Here is a 23671-nt window from a genome sequence, read left to right on the forward strand (position 1 = left end):
AGAACTTCAGTTAGATGCTTTTTCACTGTCTATTTAAGCTCACAAAAGTGGTACATCTTTTTGGAAAGGTGTTTCCAAGTAAGCAAATGTGAAGAGTATTTTACATTTTTTCTGTGTTTGTACTGTCTGGTAACTGCTGGGTTGTGGGGTTTTTTGTTGCTTTTCTAGTAATGAAATTACTAGAATTAAAAGTTTAGGCTTTCCAGCCCCTGAGCAAAACGAAGCATCATAATTTGCACATCTTGTGCAAACTGGTTTAGGAAAATGTTCTGGTGGAAGGCTCTAGTGTGGTGTGTACCTTAACATTTCCTTGAAGTGTATCTTTAGTTGCTGTGGGTTTCTGTTGCAATGGAAATTCACCATTGACCAAAAGCATTACCAATAAGTGAGTCTGTTTCTAATTAGGATATTCTGTCTGCAGAGCCTTTCCCTCAATCTCTGTTCACAGGCCCAGGTGAGGGAAAACAACTGAGTCCTAGTCCTTGATTAAACTTCTACAGTCAGGATAAATTCAGGGTGGCAGAGGGAACCACCAGCAGCAAATTTTGTAAATTTAATAAAAACATCTTTTAAACCTGTTGTCCATCACTGCAACAAACTTAAGATACAATAGGGACATATATTCAGCCCTCAGATTGCCTTTGTTCTGCCAGGCAATCTTTATTAAAGGTGAATAACTGCTGGTGAATGTTCTCTCACAGGTTTAAGGGGTTTCTGTCTGGACAGATTGTTATGGTGTGTTTGTGGTTTTGGTAATGGCTCAGAGAGTGGGTTTCACACAAAAACGTGAAGATTGCTCTGTGTTATGAGAGTTCTGGTTTTGTTAAATGCTTTAGTGAATAGGAGAAAAACTTGATTTAAAAGCACAGAAAAACCTTCTCCCTTAAGATATCACTTCTTGTAGTAAATCTCTCAGATAAGTATTCCTGTGGATTATTTTTGAGTTGATTTTCTGTTAGATTGTCTGTTTAATTCTTTTACACCATTTGTCCAAATTAGTTAATTCAGCTGTTCTACTTCCAAGTTAGCTTTTTAATGTTAGGAGATTTATCTTGAAGCAAATTTTCCCCCCCAGCTTTTAAAACACCTCTATGAATAAGACACACACAAGAAAGCTTGCAACTAATTGCAGGAAATGGAGCATTGATACCAAATAGACCATTAGGTATTGGGACCCTTGAGGAACTCATGAATAGAATTATCTTTGAATTTCCCTCAAAGAGATTAATTCTTCATTAATGCTGAATTGGTCAAAGTAATGGTATCCAAAAAATTTTAAGGTAGTTCACTTTTGTGTAGTTTTGTATGCATCACTTATTTCCACAGCTGATTCATTCTGAGTAGCTATCCTCTGAGATTGTCAATGAACCACAGAAGTGGATAGTTGTGCTGATATTTTATTATTGTAAGCCATCTATTTTAATGGTTAGTCATTGGGAAAAAATACTTTTTTTTTTGTTGCAAACATGATGTCCAGCTGTATTTTGGTGCTAAGAGAATTTACAAAATTTCTTAAAGTTCTAAAATGAAATGTTTTGCGTACAAGCTCTCCAGTCTGGATCAGTATGGGGGTACAGCTGTAGATACAGAAAATAAAATACTTAAGTATGGCTGTATGTAAGTAGGTTTGTCACCCATGTTTTTTTTTTGTTGTATAGGAATGTTCTATTTAGTTTAAGTGCAGTCACCAAGGAAACACTTTACAGGCAAAATATTCTACAGCTTTAATATTCTGAACTGGTTTTATTCAGGGAGAAAAAAATAAGTTTCCTTTATTTGCTGTTATGAGAAACAAACTTGAAAACTTCTGTCTTGTTTTCCAGAATAAATTTTACATAGAAACCAAGCTTAACAGAGACTTAAAAGATGACCTTATAAAGCTGTTTACGGAACACGTTGCAGAAAAGCACATTTACAACCTAATGCGTAAGTACAGCTGCTGAATTTTTCTTACAGTGGGAGCCTGGAGAGCCAGGCTTCAGATACTGTGGAGATCCACAGCAAAAAGGAATAAAATGCCAAATATTAGCAAACTTCAATACTTTGAGGCATGAGGAAATGTGACACACCTCAGCTTATTTATTTCAGAAATCTGACTTTGTATGAAGTAAAGTTTGGCTTGAGATCTGGAGATCCAATATTTATTTTCCCTTGTGATTATGGCAGAATGAGTGTTTTATTGTTCTGTTGTTTATGCTGCTACTTTTCAGCTTCATTATCAAAATACTGACAGGTGTCATTAAGAAGGTGGAGTGGTCAGAGAGCTGTGCAAACTCTGTGGTTATTGCCATGATGTGCTGGAGTACTGCTGTGGGTGGTGAGCTGCAGGATGTTGCCAGCAGTTTGTCTCTCGGGTTAATGGGTTAATGCAAGTGGAATGTGCTGCAAGTGACAGCCACAGGAGCACTGAAGGGGAAGTGTGAGTCCTGTGGTGAGCCACAGAGTTTGTGTGAAACCTGCCACCCCTGGGAGGGTTTGTGTGAGCACAGGGAGCTGCTGCTGGCGTGCTTGGCCCCCCAGAAGGGCAGCCAGCCAAGCACTGGAGCAGTGGCAGTGGAATTCACTGCTCCTGTTGTCTTTGCTTGGGTAGCAATGCCCTGCTCTGTCCAGGCAAGGGCTGGGGGAAAGGAGCTTGGCTGTTTCAGGCTCACTGAGAGGTGAATTCCTGGGTGAGGGGTGGGTGACCAGGGTGGCTACAAGGTCAGGGAGCCTGGCACCCTACAGGGATGGGAGATCATCAGCTCTGATCAAGTCTTGTTCTTGCCATCTGGAAAAGTGACACTAGGAGCAGATCACTTCTCCTTAAAAATAGCAGAACAATGAGAAATGCCCAGCCATGGGCCTGATGTTTTATTTTGTGCTAAAGAGAATTACTGGTAGGAAACGTGGTAAGATGATTGCTGCGATAAGATCATGGACATTTGGTTGATAATTGCCTTAAAATGTTTGCATTTTTCAGGCAAAGAATTTTTTTTCCAGTGGCAAGGCAAAGGTGTAACAGTGGATAAACCTCTGACAAAGGTGATGTCAGATGTGTTGTTGCTAGGTAATTAACTTTCTGCAGTGATAATAGCAGAATCACACAGAAATTGCAGATGAACTGTTGAAAGGAAAAGACCTGTGATGTTGTGTGTGTGTGTGTGGAATCAGAAATACTTTTCCCCAGCTCTGTTAAATGCAGAAGTAAAATGGAAAAAAAAAAAAAGAAAAAGAAAGGTAAGCTGTTTGTGTTGCTGTGTATGAAGTCTCTTGTTTAATGGGCAAGAGGTTCATTTCCTTGGGTTCATTTCAGTCTGACCATCAGTTTATTAAAGCTAAGTTATTTGGGTTTTATCTCCCTCCTAAGTAAGATGATAAATACTGACAGGCATGAACTCCTAGCTGTGATCTGATTTAATTAAATCTTGGATAAGAGAATCTATAAATTGAGATAAAGTATGCCTAAATAAAATTTTAAATTTGCTAACAGGTTCTTGGGAAATAATTGAAGATACGTTGCGCATGATGTAGTACTACAGATGTGCTGAAAAACTTCTAGTATTGTATTTTTTTTCTGCCTTTCTCAGCTGTTTTTTCTAGCTTCCTGGAATTCAAACCAAAATAGATGAGTAGTACCTTGCTTTTTGGAAATGTAAGGGCTCTATGAAAATCGAATGCAAGTCAGTGTTTGTTACTTTGCTTCTCAATGTCAGTATGTGGTGCTCTTTGCTGATATTTGATACAGATTTGGTTCAGCAAAAAATGTTTCTCTATTGTGAGGGGAAAAAGTACAGATGTGAAGGGGGATACTTTGGAAATTAAAGTAAAGGAAGTTGTGATTGGTATGGAGAAATGGAATCTGGGGCTGTTTTTTTAAAGAGATGCTGCAACTGCCACTTCAGTGAGAGGAAGCTTGCCTTCCCTCTGTTTGAAAATAAAATCAAATTACAAAATTGGTTTAATCCATTTGTGATCTAGACTTGGAGGGTCAGAGTAACATCTGCTCTCTCTCCTGAAATTTGTTGCTATGTTTGTACAAAGTGGGTTTTGTTTATGGTACCTTGTCATTCTCTCAGAGCCTGGCATTTCTATTTGAAGCTGTGTTCAGGAAGGACTGTAAGTACATTTCAGGTTCATTTGATTTTTGAAAAAAATCCTGCTCTACTTCAGAAAGAGAGGGGGGAGAAGCCAGAAGAGCAGTGCAGGCCCAGTCTCTTCCTTGGCCTTGGATCTCACCCAGATTCCCGCAGGCTGAGTCCCCTCATTCCTGCTCTGCCTGCTGGGAGGCAGGAAGGTGCAAGATCAACACTTGTCTCTGTGCTAGGAGCACTTCTCTGAGCACTTGGTTGCAAAAATTGGAGTGATCAAGGTGTCAATTCATTACTTACAGAGGAAATACTGCCTAAGTGAACATTACTTTGGGAAATTTTTCCTGTACCACTTTGTTTCCATTTGGGGTTTGATACATGATTTTTTTTTAAAGCACTTGACTATCTGGAGGACTTTTCATTAGTTAAAGTATATACATAATAAAAACCGACAATACACAGATCCATGAACACAGCTGTTTGTGAAACACTTTTACACTCACACATTTATCAAGTCGGTGCTCTTCAAATTAAAGTGGGTGCATTTGAGCTAAGTGAATATAACCTGATTATTTTCTTTACAAAGCCAAAGCTGGCTCTTGCTGATAAGACTGCTGCATTCAATGGCTTGGGAGAAGTTGCTGTGTGCAGAACTGCTTAACTGAATGTAAAAAGCAAAGATACAGCATCTTATTTACAGGCAGCTTCAGAAATGAATGTGGGAGGGGGAGAAGGTGCAGATAATATGCCCATGTCACTAGGGAAAGGGGTGGTGGAGAAAGTCGTTTTTGTTCCTGCTACAGTCCTGCATGAGGTGACTTGTAAGCAGAAAAACTCAGAAATAGATTTATTTTCTCCTTATGCAGCTACTGTCTCTTCTGATAGTCCTGCAGTGTAATGTCTGTGCCCTGGAAACATCCTGCCTGTTTATTCTTGTCTAGAAAACTGGCAATTACTGTGTGAAAGTGAATAGCAGCTCCTGAAACTCTCTACTTCTGGTACTTGCAGTAGGTAAAATTCAATGGCAGAGTATTTGTGAGCAACTGCCATTCTTCTCCTTTTGGATATTGGCAATTTAGTGCCCAAACCAAGCTTGCTTTTGAATCTAACAAAAGAGGAAAAGCCATTAAGAACATAGTGTTGTGTCTCCTTGGTGGAGAGATCACTTGGGTTTAAATTACAAGAGTTTGCAAGTATTCTGTTCTCTTCCTGAAAACTGAAGAAAGGAAGGCGAATGCCAGACTGTAATCCTGCTCTGGGAGGTCGATGATGTTCCCATACTAAAAAAAAGGCAACAGAAAGGTAGGCTGGTCATAGAGGTGAAAGCTGTTTCAGAGGACAGTCCTTCCTCTCCTTCCTTCTCCTAATTCTTTGCTGTAGTACTTCAGCCATTGACATCTGTGTGTGTAGAGCTGTTTCTTGCCTTACACATTCCTGTTTTGAGTTCAAGAAGTGTTTCTTACTCTTGAAAGAGCAATGTGCTGGTACAGATCATTCAGTATAAGTTGGTTCTTCCCTAAAAAACCATCTGCCTGCACTTTTGTACAGTAGATATTCAACTGAGTAGTCAGGTGAATTTTATCAGAGGTAAAATAGCTTTGTGCTGCCCTTCTGGTTTTGTTCTTGTTGCCTGGGGTAATTACAGAATTAGCCTCTGAAGCCTGAGCACACAGAGTGGTTACTGTGTGTGGATTCTGAAGGTGTGTGGGCAGTTGCAGAATGTAAGTCTTTATGTCAGTGCCTGTGTGAGTTCAGAGCTAAAACCCAGTGTAAAAATACATCACATATGTTTGCCAAAGTAGAAGTTTTTCTCATGGTCTCCAAGAAAAAGTTATTTGAAAAAAGTCAGGAGGAGGGAGACCACTCACAGCCCACTTCATTGTGTTTTCAGTTTCTCGTTAGTTACAGAGGAAGTCTTTTCTCTGAAGATCTTTACATATGACAGCTTTGTTTCTTTCTAGTTAGGTTACTTGGAGTCAGATGAGGGGAAGAGATCTTGTTGTTCCATTTTCTTTTTTTTTTTTGGAGGTGTATTAAAGTTCAATAGAAGGGCTGTTTATGTTGGAAAAGCTTTTTTCTTTATAAAAGCAGAAAAGATATTTCCAATGCATTGCTACTTTGGAAAAAGTACCAGAAAAGTTAACTCGAACATTAACAGTTATTTAACAGTGAAATTGTCCAGCTTTTTGATTCAGCAGGTAGAAATGCAATGCAGAATTCTAGAGAATGGATCTGTTTCTATCTGTTAGAAGCTGATGAATGCAGCAGGGAGGATGTTGCCTGAGCAGGGATTCTCCTGTTGCTGTGCAGTGCCTCAGCAGGGGTGTTTGTTGCTCTGTGGGCACCCAGCCCTACGTATTTAGCAGCTGTGTTTTGCTGTGCTGACCTCCCAAAGCCTGTTGATGTCAGTGAAGCAAGGGATCCTCCTCATCTCTTCAGCTGTGTGCTGCTTTGACAGAATGCCTTTCATTAATAAGTGCCATGTCCAGCTTTTGTTTGTGAATACAGAGCTCTGTTTGAGAGGAGCAGTGCAAAAGGCTGAGAGAAGGATTGTGATGGATGCCAAGTTCATGGCCTGACTCTACAGCTACAACAGAGACCACAGGGCTTGTTTTGATGTGTGCTTTTATTCACTCCCCTTGCCTCACCCTTTGGCACAGATAGACAAGGAAAAGATGGATTGAATTGATGTTCACCCTTGTTTGAGGTGGCATTTCTTCCCTCCTCCTCAATTTTGTCACCTGTCTCAAACAATCTGCACATGAGAAGCAACCTGTTACTGCCTTGATGCACAAACTGCAGAGAAAACACCTGACAAGGGGAATAAACACTCTCATGGTGTCTCAGCTCCTTGCAGAGAGCATTGCCCCCAGCCTTTCTGTATGCTGCTGACATTGAAGAAGTTGTTCTTTGTGCTTCTCATTTCCTTGTCACATTTAATGACTGTTTCAGAAGGAAAATGATCTTGTTCTTGAGTGTCTGTCCCGAGCTGCTTTTGACAGCAGTGTCAGGTTTGCTGCAGCAGAACCACGAGCTTTTATCTGAAAGGGTTGGGCCCTGTAGGAAGAGCTGGGGTTTCATTGCATGGTTTAGGCTATGACTGCATCAATAAGTGGGGTGGTGTAAAGGGAGCAGATAGGAAATGCTGCCTCCCTGTTGGTCTTGAGGACCCAGTGATCACCTCTCCCTGCTTTTGGAGAATTTTATTTCCTCCTTGTTCATGTCAGACAGGGACAGGGAGTAGCAGTTTGAGCACATCTGGTTTAATCTTGCCCAAAAGGAATTAAAGTAATATGCTCCAAGACAGCTCTGTCATACCAACCAAGGAGCAGCAGTGTGGGGATGATCAGTGAATTTGCTTCAAAATCACATTTCTAATCTGAACTAAAGCTTTCATATAGAACCTGCCCTCAGGAGTTTGAAATCATTATTTTTGGTTTGGGATTCAGGGTGACTACTGTGATGACAGAAGCAATGTGTTTTAAAAATGTCTTTTTTTGATTACTGAGGCCCTTTCCTTCTGCAATATATTGGATGTTAGCCTCTAGACACTGCTTTGCTTTCTCCTTAAACTCTGAAAAGTTAGTATGAGAAGAAAATCTGCACAACTCTACTCTGCCATGTTCCTAAGCTGTATTTCTTGCTTTTAAGTTTAAGAATGGGACAGAAAAAAGGGAGATTTCTTTAAAAAAGAAATATTAAAAAAGGCAGAATGACTGGCCTATGGAGTGACTCTGTCCTTAGAATTAACATGTGTCAGGATAGGTTAAAATGAAATCAGATTTCTTCCTCAGTACCTTAAAAATGAGGAAACGTAGTGGAAGACTAAGAGAATATACCAGTTAATACCAGTGGGTTTGTGCCAGACTAAACCAGGGTAATTTCTGTTAGAATTCCTCTGAAACTAAAAGCTAATGTACTCTTTTCCTCAGCTGTGAAAGTGTTGAGGTTCCAGCCTCTGACAGTAATTGATTTGGGGGCAAGAGGGTTCTGTAGTGTAAAAAGTCCTTTTTTTGAGATGTAGGGAAGGGATGCAATTAATCTGAAGTTCTTAATTAAAAATAATTATAAAAAAATTTTATGCATGTACAGGATTGTGAATTTCAGTATTTAATTTCTAACTTATTTTATGTTGGCAAATAGTTTAATCACTTCAAGTTTCCAATTCTAACCTTCAGTGTTCTCCTTTCTTCTTTTCTTCCAAATATTGATAGACACAGATAAAGGATAGTGAAAACCAGCTGCAGTATTGTTCCACTTCTTTTCCAGCCATGGGGAGTGTGCTGGGATACTGCTGTTGCAGGAAACTCCTTCAAAACTCTTGTCACATGAATGTCACCTTTTCTTAGACCTCAGCAGACACCTTTACACTCTGCAGGAATAACTAAGAGAGCTTTTGTAGCTGTTAATGTTTTATACCCTCTGTGCTCTGTAGATCTGATGGAATAATCAATATTTACATGCTCAGCAGTTCAAGGGGCCCATCACTAATATTGAAGTCACAGCTGTAATTTGACAGCTAAGGACTAAGTAATTGTGTTGTAACAATACTGGAAGCAGTCTGGGTTGTTGCCAAGTATTGTAGAACATATTTAAATTCTTTAAAGAACAATCTACATGCAAATTTTGTCTCTGAACTAAACCTTTCATGAAAGAACTCTAGGCCATTTTAAAAACTTGCAACTGCATTTCTTATTTTCCTTGTTTCATGTTGATTGGGTTGTGGCACCTCAAATTAAGTTGGAAAGTACAGTCTCAGGTAATGCCCACCATGGTTAATCTAGCTCCTTGGCAAAGAAATAGGAATAATATTCCAGTTTCAATAAGACCTCATAAAATTATAAATGTGAAAATACCAGCCTATTTTCCAATTATACGAGTCCAAAAGCATATATCTCTACATTTATAGCTTTGTTTTTAATATTTTTTTTTTTACAGCACTGAATATTTTCCATCTGATTAAGATTTGAAATTTTTATTTTGTAGCATTTTTACTATGTGCTTAATAAAGCTTCTGGTCTGTGTAATGAGTATTTTTAAAGTAAGCTGTGGCTTTAATAAATGCCTAGTGGCAAGTGCATAGTAATAAAATTTTTCTGGTTTTTTTTCTGATCTACATTTTAATTCATTACAAACTTACACTGAATTTAAGTTGGTAAAAATTTATTTTTAGTTCTGTTTAAAGGAAGATAAAACCCCTGGATCATGAGGAGTTTGATATAACTGCAAATGTGAGGGTTAAGCCAAAGAGAAAGTCAGTTTTCATTCAAAAGGCTTTTGAAGTTCTAGATCAGTAGTTAACATAGAGGAACTGAAGAAGTGAAAAGGTAATATATGATCAAGTTGCATCAGACAATTTAATAGCAAAATAAGCAGCAGGTAAAAGCAAACAAACAAAAAACAAACCAGAAATGCCAAATAACAGCAATAAAAAACAAACACAAAAACCTGACCAACCTAGAGAAAGCCACAACCCAAAATGGCAACAGCAAAACCTTTCCAGCTGCATTTTGGCTGGCAGCTGTGGCAGTTCCCTCCCTGTTTAATTGCTGTTGGCATTGGGGTTCAATCCAGAGGTTTGCATGGAATGGGATAAAGGAACCATCTTCAGGGTGAATGGGATTTTATCACAGTGAAGTGGAAATGTTTGTGTGGTCAGATGGACCCTGAATTGTTTGGCTGAGGGAAAGATAATTTATCCTGCTACAGATTGGACTCCATGGGACCTGCAGGCCTTCCCATGAAGGCAGAAATGCTCTGCACTTTTGTAGGGGCTCAATTCCCTGGGAGTATTGAGGTTGTCATTCTGCACAATAACACAGACATTGCATACACAGTGGAATTAAGTCCTGAAAAGCCCAGTTTGTACAGCAGGACAAAGATCTCCAGCATCTATTTATGTTAAGCAATGGCTTCTGCTGCTGTTGGAGACTGGAGAGCACAGCTGCCTAATGCCTTGGTGTGGAAGCTGCTGGGGCTGCTTTTAGTGGGAATATGGTTTCTAATTTTTTTTTAAGTTGCATTGTTGAATAGTGACAACTTTGAACACATCTTCCTAAGTCACACTTAGCTTTGATATGTTGAAATAGCTCACTTAGAAATTCTGTTAGATTACTACAGAGGGAGGAAAAAAGCCCAGAACATTTCACTGTTCTGCCAGAAAAGTTCCATCTTCAGCAAGTAAAATAAATCTATTTTCAAGGGAATGTTGAAGGATAGACAAAGCTTTTTAGAACAGCTAAACCCTAGTTTCTGCAAGTCAGTCTTGAGGTATGAACAAGTGAATTTCAACTTGTTGAGATATCATCTGCTACTCCTGGAATTACTGGGCTCCTGGTTCTTGCCCCAAGTGCCTCACTTGAATTAGGAGTGGCTTCAATGTTCATCAAGGGCCATGGTTCTCCAGTGCTGCTGTGCAGCATTGGGGTAACTTGGGTACTGCAGAGTACCTGAAGTGTTGCAGGTTCACACCTCACTTACTCCAATACTGTTCATTCACTGTTTCTAAGAATCCTTGAGGCCATTTTGAGTATTGTGTTCAAGAATATTTCAAAGTATTTTGTATCTTTTTGCATTTAATATTTTGCATCACGGCAACCTACACTTCTCTTCTTTGATTCTGCCAGTTCTTATTTTCCAGACTCTTTCCAGGTTAATTAACTTGTTTGCATGCTAGTTATGTAGTCTGTAGAATGTGGTATTAATTTGTGAGTGCTATGGAGGTGGTCAGATGGTATCATGGTGCCATTACCACTCTCATTCAGCTGAGGTTCAGCTTTATTTTGCCTCTCCCTCCTCTGTGTTTGTAAATGCTGCAGGTGCAGTTCTGGGAGCGGGTACAAGGTGTCTGTGCAATTTCTGTGTTGTAGACTCTGACTAATTATTCTAATACAGCAAGAGTCAAAGCCTTAGTATTTGTTAGTGTTTTGTAAGATTGTAAAATAACAACAGAGGTAATTTCAGCACGTCTGGCAGAGCTGTTTCTTTTCTTGAGTGAGCCTCCCAAGAAGTAATACATGATTGAATGAATGTCTGAGTTTGTTTCACTGCAAAACTGAAGATGAATTCATGTGCAAAGAAGTTTCACATCTTCACATATTAGTTTACAACTTTGTCTTTAAATTTACATTGAGATCTTTTGCTTCTATCCAGAGAGGAGTCTTGTTTGCTCTTATGGAAATCACTCTAAAAACACAAATCCTACAGCAAGTGCCATTCATTTTTTGAGGCTTGATGTTCAGCTTTTGGACAAGCTGGGTTAGTTCCTACTGTTCATACTGCTTATTGAACTGGATATTCTTTAATTTTCTTTAATGAGAATCAGGAAATACATGCCATTACTTTTTTATCTTGTTGAACATAATACTGTCATGCTTGTATTTATTGCCTGTAAATCAGGAGTGAGTGATTTAAATCTGCTTTGCAGCAGGTGATGTGTGCATTTGTAGAAAGCAAGATTAGAAATGTTAATTTCTGAAGCTGCAATAATGAAGATTTTTTGTTTTAATTAATTTGTTTTGCATAATTTAATGTCTACATATGAAGGACAAATTCACAGTTCTTTGGATACTCTGCAAATCTATTGGTGATGCTTAGGCTGAAGTGGCCACAGTCTAATTAAAGATATAAATATTTGAATGTGCACACACATTGTTTGGACTGTTCATTACTGTCACATAAAGCACTATGCCCATTTTAATTCTGTGATTTCCAACTTTCTTGGCTGTCAAGAGGCTGTTTGACAAACCTTTAGGAAAGGGGCTGTAAATATGTCATTACAGAACAAATCACAGGCTCTCATACCCTCAAGGCTTCTGCTGAAATGAGCAAGAACTTTTAAGATGTCTCTTTGTAAAACAATTCATCCATAACAGTTAAATATAACAACTTTGATTACTTGAAGGTTAGAAAAAGTACTTTGTTTTCATTTCCCTATGACATGAGCCACTTAAAGAGTTTCAGAAAGAGAAGGAAAAACATGCTACTGAAGATTTTTCTTTCTATTTAAGTGTTCTAGTGGCAGATGCTGAAGTCAGAACTGGAGATGCTCTGAAGCTTACAAAGCAGAGCTTCTCCAGTGGAGGCCCAAGAGACATGTCCCTTGGGTAGAATTGTAAGAGTCACCTCCTGGGGTGGGCACAGAAAGGTGCTCCACTGCTTGGTAGAGAAATAAAAATCAAGATGTAGCAGTTGGTTTACTCTTTCTTAATTTCTTTCTTTTGTGTGTGTCTGTGTTTTTGTAATTCAGATGTATGTACAAAGCTCATATAAATACAACCAAGGACAAATCCTGTACATCACAACATAAACACTGAATGTGCTATTGGCAGGTTTTCCCTCAAGAGGAAGATGCAGTTATTAACTTGTGTTTAAAAGAACAACTTTTCTTCTTGGACTTTTACAGTTTTTGCACTACAAGTGCATAGACTTTCAATCCATCTTAGTTTTGTGTGCAGGATTCTAAATGCTGTAAAGTTAGGATTTGTGGATCTTCAGTTGTTTGACACACTTGGTATGAGTTTGCTTCAGTTCTGTGTCTGAATACTTAAAGCCATCACGTGCTTGGTTTTGCTGAACCTCTGCTACCTCCAATGAATGAAAAAGAAGTTATAACACATTTTTACTATACATAATTTGAGCAGGATACTTCTATCTAAAGGCGATGTTTTATTACTTCTGAGAATAAGTTTGAAATCAGATATGTGGTTGTTTTCTTTGTGAGGACATCAGGTGCCAAAAAAAGCACCATTAATATATTTTTTGATTAAAATAATCTATGTGTAAGAGCCTGTATTTCTTGGTTGGACAAGTTGTTGATTGTGTTAATTTTGTTTCAGCTTTACTTTTGGAAGCTCAGTCAACACCGTTTCAAATAACTCCTTCAACCATGGCAAATATTGTGAAAGGCCTGTATACACTACGACCAGGTAAAAAGGAAAAATGTTTGTGCTGATCTCATCCTGTGATTGCCATTTGTTTGCCAAAATGTGTCTGCTCTCTAACTAATGCACAGTTAACAATCAAAGTCTGTTGTGTTTTGTGCATCATAATGCTCAGTTCCACCCTGGAACCCTCTTGTTGCCTATCTATCATCTGGGCAAGGTACTGTGTGAATACCAAATACTTAAAAAAAAAAACAACCCAGCCCTCTGCTCTGGAGACAAAGGGAAGATGGATTCCTTTTCTGTAGAAATTAGGAAAGAAGGATGTTAATGGGTCAGTCATGGTATTGAAATGGTGATAGTTGTATTGAGAGTTACTCTTCAAACAACCAGATCTTGGCATGAGGTGAATGATTGACTGTTTCTTTTATGAAGCCATTGTTTTGTTGGTATTATTTCACTTAATTTAACTTGTGAATACATTGTGGCATCTTATGCTATAACAATTGTATTGCAAGGAAAATGGTGTTGCAGACTTTAATCAATTTTGTACAAGAATCTTCTGAATTTTGGAGAACTGAGGAGAGCCTTACCCCGTATTTCGGAAGTTACTAGAATCAGGAAGTGTTCACAATATCCATAAATAAATGGTACCTGTTTCTCTTCCTTTTATAGTACTGAAAGTTTCTTACTGTGGCATGCCTGAGAGGATTGTTCCTGAGCTTTTTTTTGCAGTCCCCATTTATTGAAATAGAAATGAGAATGGAAATCCCTTAAAAAGAGCCTTAGTGCAATATTTAGCATGTGTACAAAGCAGAAATATAGTGGACTCTACATGTACAAAATGCACTTTCTGTAAACAAATATTATTTTTACATCAGCAGAATGAACATACTTCCATCAGTTTTAAGGCAATGCTAATTTCAGTTTTAGAAAATGTTCAGGACCAAAGATAGGAAGGGTGTATGCATAAGTATAAAAGTATTACTCTTTTAAAAGCAATTCAGGGTGGCTGTTCTTTGACCACACTTCATATTGTAGGTGATGGACTTGTGATTTCACAGTTTTCCATTTCAGATGATCCCTGTCTTGCTGTCCACAGCACAGCAGACACTGCTTTGGCTTGGTACCATGGGACCAACCAGATTTTGAGTAGTTGAAGAGCCCAGGATAGGCTTCTTGGTGTATAAGGCTGTTCTTTGGTGATCCTAGTTCTTGGGGATGGATTCTGAATCAGTCAGAGCAAGGGTTTCTCTGAGGCAGTGCTGGAGCGGCCATTGGTCAGGAGCTGTCCAGAGGGGCCCCACGTTGGGCGCCAGAACTGGAGCGGTGTGGCCGATGGAGGACACGCCCAGGCTAGAATGACCAGCCCGTCTCCAGCCAAAGGGGGCGCTTCCCCAACACGAAGCTGGGTATTGCGCCTAAAGCAATGATCTGCCTTCCGGACGTTGGCCGCTGTAAAACTCCGAGCCGCAGGATGAAGAGGCGTCTCTCAGTCTCTTTAATATGATCGGGTTTATTAGGTCCCGGGGGACCAAACACTCCCAATGGGGCTAGGGGATGAGGGTCGGGAGCAGAGAGCTGAGAGCCAGGCAAACAGAGAACTGAGAGCCCCGAGGTGTGGATAACCCCGGGTTTTAAAGGAGATGGGAGGGGTGAGGGGTAACAAATCAGGAGAGGGAAGGGAAAGATACATTGGGGATTGACACAACAACAGAACCAATCATGTACAACGGAGGGAGGGGCCCCGGTCCTGGGCCAATCACCCGACACCCTGGCCAGAAGCTTCTGGAAAAGGAGGCAGGGGTGCCGAGTGACAGGCAGGCAACCGGGGTGGAGAACATAAAGGATACATATGATAACCATAGCAACTGGGGAGGGGTTTGGGGATTGGCAGTTAACTGGGATTGGGGCAGGACCTTTTAACATGAACAATGGGGGTGAACAGAACAACCGAAAAACGAACCACAACACAGTGCTGCTCACTTTCCCTGTGGAGTGGCTCCATGGGTGTCTGGTGGGGCTGCTGAGCAGGTAACTGGGACCAGGGGAAGGTGCTGTGGGATTAGAGCAGCCTGTGGGTGTCTGAGTGCCCTGGCCCGCAGCCAGGGCCTTCCCCTTCTCATTCTCTTCCTTAGTTTCCTCCTCAGGCTGAAAGTTCCTAACAGCTCTCACACTTCCAAACTCTCTTTTAATCCCAGCTCAGTACTGGGGCCAGTCCTTTTTAAAGCCTCTACCACTGCTCTGGGTGAGGGGGTCAAGTGCTCCCTCAGTTGGTTTGCAGGACTGTGGGAATTGTATAAAAACTCGTGACGTTCCTCAGTGAATTTAAAAACGTCCCTTTTTTCTAAGTAAAGATCCAATTTCAGGTAACTCCTACAGCCTGTGGAAAGTCTGGCTGCAGAAATAGTTGAGGGCTATTTATTTTTCTCAGAACTTGCTATATAGTTGCTGTAAACCCAATTTTAATCCCTTGCTTAGTCTTTAAGCCTTGAAGCAACTTCAAGGTAAATTGTCTTGCTCCTGTAAAACAGTGTTCAGGGTAGTGAAATTAAATCACATTTCTGTCTTGAAGCTGAACTAGTACAGGTTAGACTTATTTTATGAACTGGCCATTTATTAAAGAAGTGTTTGTCTAAGCTTTGGAAGATCAGTGAGAGAAATGCATGAATTCCTTTGAACTGGGGATGGAGGAGTAGGGTTGTATGATGATACTACTGTGGTTTTTAGAAATAAGGCTCAGGAGAGAGAAGGGTACATTTTGGGGATAGATTTCCTGGAGTGCAGTGTTGCAATCATTATCTAATTATCCAAGTGAGTTTGCTGATCATCAGTTGCCTGTCCTTAAGAGTGTCCAGGGACTCAGTAGGTCCTGTGAGATGCAGCAACAACTAAATTTCAGTTTGATGATGAGGCTGAGAAAAATAGTAATTCTTCTATCTACATGTAAACATCTGATTTCAACAGTCTCATTATTTGTTCTGCTTTAAGGCATGGTTCCTGTGGATTTGGGGGGTTTTTCTTCTTCCTTTTTTTTTAAAAATTCAAGATCCTAATATGTATTCAAAATGAAGTTACATTTGTCAAACAGTAAAAATGTCACAAAATATCTCTTCCATGTATTTTGTTATTGCTTTCTCTCTTCTTACAGAATGGGTACAGATGGCACCAGCTTTATTTTCTAAATTCATCCCAAATATTCTACCCCCTGCTGTGGAATCTGAGCTTCAGGAATATGCTGCTCAAGACCAGAAACTTCAAAGAGAGCTTATTCAGAATGGATTTACTAGGTAATAATTATTAATCTTTAGTAGTGATTGTGCAGGACAGTGCTGAAATGATAACAATGGATACACCTAAAAATACTGACAAAATAATTTAAAAGTTAATGCAGAACCTTCACAATTTTCAATATCTGAAATATGACCTTGTTTTCAATGTCTTTTGGTCACTAACAGCCCTGCAAATGGTACCTAATAAATACATAATTGTAAGGCTTGACATTTTTTGATCAGGTTGCTTGCAGTTCATGCATCCCTGGGTTTTGGTTGTGCTTCTACTGCATAGTCATGCTTCTGCTCAACTTCAACCTTTACTTTGGCTGTTTATTTTCTATAAGCTCTCTTTTATTCATGGTGCTTCTGGAAATGTCACTTTGCTCCTTACTCCACTTTCAGAGTTATTTATACAGGCAAGGTGTTTATTTTAAATAGACATTTCCCATCTGAGTATTGAATCAGGGAGAGGGAAAAGAGGGAGGAACAAACAGTAAAAAAACACAGCAGAAAATGTTCAAGTGTAAATTGTTCCCTCTGGGCAGTGCCTGTTGCTCTGTGGTGTTCTATTTTTCTGCCCAGACAAAGGCACAGCACTTTTCACCATTTCTGCAGTACTCTCACAATGTAAGATCAGGCTGGGGAAGCCTCGTGCTCTATTCCCAAGAAGTTCATTTCTTCATAAAGAGAAAATGTCTTTATTTTTCCTGTTACCTGTGCAATGCTGAGAGTCTGGCCCTGTAGATTGAGCATCCCCTGGATGTGGGTATGTTTAGTGCTGGGTGTATTTCTTGATTTCATACCCCAAGGTTTTCCTCAAAGGTCATCTCTCTCTTCACAGCTTGGTAAATTATTGAGCTGCAGAGCTGTACCATTGACCCAAATGCAAATGATGTGGTGCAGATTCCTTCCTTGTAAAGGCTGGCTGTTGAGGAAAAGAATTTTTTGAGAGATAAGCATAATAATAAAACCATCAGACCCTGGGCTGAGAAAAGCAGTGCATTTGGCCCAAGAAATAGAAGTGTGAGACTGTGTAACTGAGTATGCTGAAAAAAGAATGTAATGTACAGAACAAAACAGAAAAGGGAACAATTTGGTGTTGTCAGACTTTCAGTCTTACTAATTCTGTAGGTGGCTGATAATAGTTCTGCTTACAAGTGCATTTCACCAGTTTCATACTGCTTAGAGAACTAAATGTGACATTTCAAGTCTATATCCACAAAACCAACTGGTTTTTTGAAATGCATTTTGCCTTGCAATGGTCAGTGTCCCTTACTACCCTTCCCAGCCTTTCCTACAGTGTCTCATCCTTCCAGAACCAGCCAAAGAACTTGACAGCCAAATCTCTCATTTTCAGGTAACTAAAGAAAAACATTTTTCAAACCAGTTGGGTTTGTGGATATAGACTGTTAGTACTTGAAATGTCATGTTTAGTTCTCTAAGCAATGTGAAACTGGTGAAATGCACTTGTAAGCAGAGCTATTATCAGCCACCTACAGAATTAGTAAGACTGAAAGCAATAACCATGAGGAACACAGCACAGTGAGGTCTATTCAACAGCAGTAATTGCACATCAGCTTCTAGTTGAAGAACAGCAGCTTATCAACACCATTAAGTGCTAAAATCTTCTGCTTAAAGAGCAAGTGTTGTCAGCTCAAACTTGCTTAGAGTCTGTAAGATTCAGGAGCATCTTTTCAGACTGACAGATGCAGAGTTTTTTCACATAGTTCTGTAAAGTTTGGTTGAGGAGTTCAAAGTGAGGAAACCAATTTGATGCATGTTTTAAGCTCCAGTTGCATATGAACATTTTTTCCGCATCTTCATTTTGTAAAAAATTATCCTCTGAGATCAAGCCTACTGTCTGTATCAAAAGGATGAGCTGATTAAATCTATGAAATATAGCTTATACTTCCAGTAAATTGAGTAGTAGTATTACTATGTTTGCATTTTTTTTTCTAATTCTCTAGAAGCTGCTGATTGTGCTAAGGTGTTTCACTGTTGTTTTGAAGATCACAGGATGTTTGGGGTTGATAGGGCCCTTTGAAGGTCCAGAGGAGCAGGGAAATCTTTACTTGAGGTTATCTTGAAAACATCTTTCTTTGCCTTCTCCCACAGAGGTGACCAGTCACGCAAGAGAGCTGGAGAAGAGTTAACTTACAGTAAGTACAGACCCAGCCCTGCCCTCACAGCTTGGCCAGACAGCTCCTGGTGGAATTCTGGGTTCTCAGGGTGGGGAGAGCTGTCAGAGGCTGCATCTCCACATGGAACAGCTGCCTGCAATGTAACCCTTCCCAGAGAAGAAATAATACAAACTGCTTGGATATGGAGCTCTTGGGGAATGGAATCTGTTCTGGTACTGTTGTTAACTTCTGCTCATTTTATAGCATTCTTACCACCAAGTTACCTCATGTGCTTTCAGCTGAGTATGTTCACTTTATTCCCTACCATAAAATGTCACTGTTTCATGATGAACTCTTACTGCAGGCTGAAATGACTGAGTGGACATTTCTCTGTGAATGTTTTGCAGACACTGCTGTGTTTTAGGGGACGTAATGCAGAAGTTTAACATGAGAGAATTTCTTAACTTTTTCTATAATTTCAGATGGCTCATCAGCTTGTGCAAGCTCCAGGGGATACAGATAGTGAATATACTGGATCAGCTTCTATTCCTAGCAGAACAGACACTGGAGGAGCACAGGTGATATCTGGAGCCTCCTTTGGCAACTGCTGATACTCAAGCTCTGACACAAACTATGCCTCAAAGAAGAGTTTTGGACTTTCTTCTTTATATATTAAAATGTCAGTTGCTGCTACAGTTGGAATGACTTTGAAAGACAAATTCCTTGGTCTGGTCTATCAACAAGCTCTTCTGTGACCTTTGTGAGGAATGCACCTTGAAAAACAATCCTTTCAAAGTGGGAATGGGCAGCCAAAATCAGCAGCTTCCAAAAGCATTAGAATGGAAGAATCCTTTTTGCACTCTTTTCTTAATATTAAGGACATTCTTAAAACTAGTTAACATGTCAGTGTATTAGATTTTAAACTTCAAGTTATTTTCTGGAGCTTCTACTTAAATAATAAGAATAAAGTTTCATTATTTTGCAGTATTTGTTTGTTAGTTTAAAACCTGTCACCTTTCAAGAGTTGGTCCCATATAAATGTATCTTCTGTCAGGGAGTTTTGAATTTCAGATTTTTCTTTTATCTCTTTTTTTGTTACTTGGTATTTTGAAATCTGTTTTCCTATGTGTTTGTACTCTGTGCCTTCAGCTTGTGCACTTTGCGACTTTATAGACCATATTTTGTTACTGCAAAATGTGTTCTTGAGGAAAAACTTGATGTGAACAAACATGCTGCAAAGTTGCACTTTTCTCTTGCATTAATAGGAAGTGAAAATGAGGAGGAAGGAAGGAAAGTTGAACCTATCACCATCACTAATAGTGACTTGGAAGATTGTCCCCAATTATTTTTCACATGTATTGAGTGTTTAATGCAGGGACCAACTCTTGTAGAATCTCCCTCACTGATATTTCCTTGGCCTCAGGAGTTGGACTGGATGATCCTCATCCCTTCCAACTCAGACTATTCTGTGATTCTGTGATTCCATAATTGCAATAGATGAAGATGAGAATTCCAGACTGAACAAAATAGGAGGATGTGGTTTGTTTTGTGCTCTGTAAGACCATTGTGGGCAAAACTCTCCAGTCTGGTAGCTCTGCAAAGTGCATCTCCATCAGCACAAGATTTGCACTGGGCAGAGCAACGGTACCTGTCCAACATCACTGTGTGGCTCCTGTGCCATTTCTCCTGCTGGGGGGATGTGATGGAGCTGTGACAGTGGGTGTAGTCAGAATCAGGGATTTCAGGAGTGATGTCAAGTGTGCATGTGCCCATCTGCCTCCTGCCTCCAGTTTTGTGTCCTGGAGATCCAGCTGAGCCCATCTCCAGGGCATCTGGGCCTAGGGGCTGAGTCTGCTCATTGTGATGTGGGTTTTAATCAGCAGTATGGCTAATGCAGCTCTTTCATGAGGGGAGAAACATACTTGAAAAAGCAGTTTGATTACAGGGTTTGGGGTTTTTTTTCATTACTATGGATTTATTTTTTATCACCTTTAGTTATAAAGAGAAATAAGTTGGTGATATAAAAAAAAATCTTTCTGAAGTGAAATAAAAGTTTGTTCAGTTTTGTCTGGCACAACTCTTACGCCTATTTTAAAAAACAAGACAAAATACCAACACAACTCCTTTCATGCTTGTATGGGTTCATTACAAAATGCAAGAAAAAAAGAAAAAAAAATAGATGCGGCAGGGACAAAGTTTCTTTTTGTTTTGTATTCAGGCTTTATGTCAGAGGATTTAACTCCATCAGTTTGGTGATGGATTTAACTCCATCACCAGCCACTTTGGCAATGTGATTTAGTTGGAGGGTGGGGAGGGAGAATGAGTTTGACACTGCTGGGTTTGAGAGATTCAAATATGATTTTCCTATGTCTTTCTTTGCATATTTGCAAAGCCTGTTGAATTTTGAGGAAGTGTTTTTTTTCCAAGTAAGACCTAATGCTTCAGTGTTTTGTGTTCAGTGTAGAGCAATGCCAGCAACCTGAACTCATCCCCAGTGGTGTAAACCAAGCCTCTCTGAAAGGGATTTTCAGGTGTTGGTAATGTCTGCTTCAACTTTGCTACCAGCTGCTTAAGTTGGAGCAGAATTAGATAAAATCATGGGGTTTGAAAATTTTGTTGAAGTGTGCTGTGGAGAAGTTAATGAAGGCTAATAAGGAACAAAAATAATTTGCCATCTTCCAGGTTTTTAAAGTCTTGGCTTTAAACAAAAATAAAACCTCTGATAGTGTCCTTAGCTTTAAAAATCACTGTCTGCTGAAATGGCAATATTCTCGAGTTAAGAATAGATGCATTAACCTAATTTGGTTAAATTTGTTTACAATTTCATTACCATCCTGGTTCACACAGTACAGTAACCAAGCTCTGCCATCTCTGTCAAGTGGTCACAGTTTTTCTCTGGTCTTAAAGTGGTTTTACTGCTTCAGGTTTGTAAATAACATGTAGTGCTTTTGCTTCAAGTCTGAGGCAAGGGTTTAACATTCCTTTTCCATTGCATTATGTTTGGGACACGAACTCCTAGAGTGACAATTCCATCAAAAGGTAAAGCATTCCTGTCAGTGTGGTCCACTGTGTATGCACTGAGTAGGGCTTGGATGCTTCTAGTCCTGTTTAGCATTGTCACCACTGCCCCCATGCCTGAGGAATCTGTTTGTTAAGCACTGTATTATGTTGTAAATTTGGCATTACAATTCCTGTATGTTTTGGCATTATTTACATAATGCTGAAATGTTGTTTATCTGTTGAAGACATTATCATTGTGACTGAGCATGGAACAGAATACAGGATACTATGATAAATTATTTTGTTTCTCTGTAAACTTGCATTTTACTTACAGTCAAACTAACTCAGCCAACTTGAGCATTGGTACTGTAAAACCAGAATTACCAACAGCATGATTCTAACTTCAGTATTTAATTTAACCAAATAACTTGTGGTGAATCTGTTGCATCTGTAGCTTACTCTGTTAAGCAGTGAAGTTGGTTATACAATGGGTGTCCTCTTTATGTTGCACTGGTTCTATAGCCAAGCTTGCTACATTAAAATATTTTTAGATTAATTTCATTTCTTTATTTGAGAAGTTGAAATATTTGAATTCAGCATGCTGACTAATGGTTGACATTAGTTGCTGATCCATGGTTAAGATGGTCTTTGGTATAAATGATGGGGTTGGGGGTTTAACCAAGTAAGTACCCAACTCTTCTTCAGCTGCATCTCCTTCCTGCAGTTGTTGGGGAAATGTTTACAGATTAATGCATTGAAGTTTTTGACTCCTGTCATTTGATAGAAATGTGATCAGCCAAACTCATCCCTTTTAATTTGTCCCTGACATGATTATTCACTTTCTAAAAATTACAAAAACCAAACAAAACCCCCAAGAACTACAAAGGGCATGTTTTGAGTGACTGAAAAATGTTTCTCATGTACACTGTGACAACCCTAGTGAAAGGAGTATTGTGTAGAACTATGGAATAAAAAACAACCACTTGAATTTGACTCCTGTCATCAACCCAGCTCCAGCAGAGAGAAAACAAAGAATTTCGGTTTTGTTGTGTTTTTTATTTTTGTGTGAAGTGAAGCCTTGACATGCACAAGGTGCCCAGAGGGCACTTAGTGCAGCTCACAGTGTGGGCCTTTTGGGTCAGTTGACAGCAACCATCCTGGATTCATCTGGGATAAACGAGGATATTTTTGGTTGCTTACAAACTTCAGGTATGGGTAATCATGGCAGGCATGAACCAGGTGTGGACTTATTCTGGCAGGTGTCATTCCAGTAGTTATAAGCCACAGGAATTTACTTTGTAAATTTAGCACAAGTCAGTGTGATACTGGCCCAACGAGATACTTTAATGTCCCTAGTGTCTATTAAAAAGGCTGGAGAATCTAAATTTCACCCTTGTAGCACTGAAATAGAGTGGCTTGAAATGGGGCCCAGAGTCACCTGTGAGGGGAAGTTGTCCCCTGTCCATCAGGAAGGACAGAAAATCAGCATTTACTGCATGAGCAAAACAGGGCAAACTTGCTGATTTGGCCTCAGCTGAAAACTCCTTGATGGAATGCTTTGTGCTTTGCTAGAGAGAGTGAGGGGAAGGATTAAACCAATGTATCTTGATCTAGCTGGAATGACTTGCTAAGGGGATTCCAAAATTCCATAGGCAATGAGTACTCAGAATTCCCTTCTGGCTGTCTCTGGAATGCTCCAGATACACTTGGTTAATGTTCATCTTTCTGAGCTTCTGCTATCTGACCTAATTAGCACAGAACAGGAATGTTGACTTGCCTAACGATGGCAACAGAGTGGATTTAGTAATGGCACTTATTGCCTCATTAGTATTGTTTTTCAATTAGTGTTCCTTACCAGGAGCTGTTCCAGTTTCAGTGATGACCTGGGTCTCTGTTACAGAGCAGTGGATAATTTATTTGTTATTACCCATGGTTTGCACCACTGGCCGTTTATCAAAGACTGGATGGCTTTGTACAGAGATCAGTTCATTAATTAATATCTCAGGCTGGTTGGGAGATGCTGCCCTAAGCATGAGGTGCATTGCCAGGATGAGAGCTCCTGTTCAATTCGGGGATAGGTCTGAGGGCTCTGCTGAGGTGATCCCTGGGTGAGTGTGACACTGCTGTCCTGTGGAAACATCCAGTGACCATGGAGTGAATTGCACTGCCAGCAAACACCCCAAATGCCTCTACACAGTCACTGTGGGAGAGCTGATGGACTGTAAGCTCACCTCCTAGCTCTGCAGCTGCCTGTTCCTCTGGCAGGAGTGGCTGAGCAGTGACACTCAGTTTGAAACAGGTCAGGGCTTGAAATCTAATAATTATCT

General features: G+C 39.7%; 1 protein-coding gene across 1 annotated transcript in view; it reads left to right on the forward strand.

Moving 5' to 3' along the window:
* CACUL1 (CDK2 associated cullin domain 1) overlaps window positions 1-22332 on the forward strand; it is a 44754-nt gene extending 22422 nt beyond the window's left edge. Inside the window, exons 5-9 of the mRNA XM_054637088.2 lie at window positions 1824-1926; window positions 12905-12994; window positions 16101-16239; window positions 18340-18383; window positions 18827-22332. Coding sequence (XP_054493063.1) covers window positions 1824-1926; window positions 12905-12994; window positions 16101-16239; window positions 18340-18383; window positions 18827-18867 — 417 coding nt within the window. The 3' untranslated portion in view covers window positions 18868-22332. The remainder of the gene's footprint in view (window positions 1-1823; window positions 1927-12904; window positions 12995-16100; window positions 16240-18339; window positions 18384-18826) is intronic.
* The last annotated feature ends 1339 nt before the right edge of the window (window positions 22333-23671 follow it).

The sequence above is a fragment of the Agelaius phoeniceus genome, chromosome 9 (genome assembly GCF_051311805.1).
Source record: "Agelaius phoeniceus isolate bAgePho1 chromosome 9, bAgePho1.hap1, whole genome shotgun sequence".
In the NCBI taxonomy this organism is placed as follows: Eukaryota; Metazoa; Chordata; class Aves; order Passeriformes; family Icteridae; genus Agelaius; species Agelaius phoeniceus.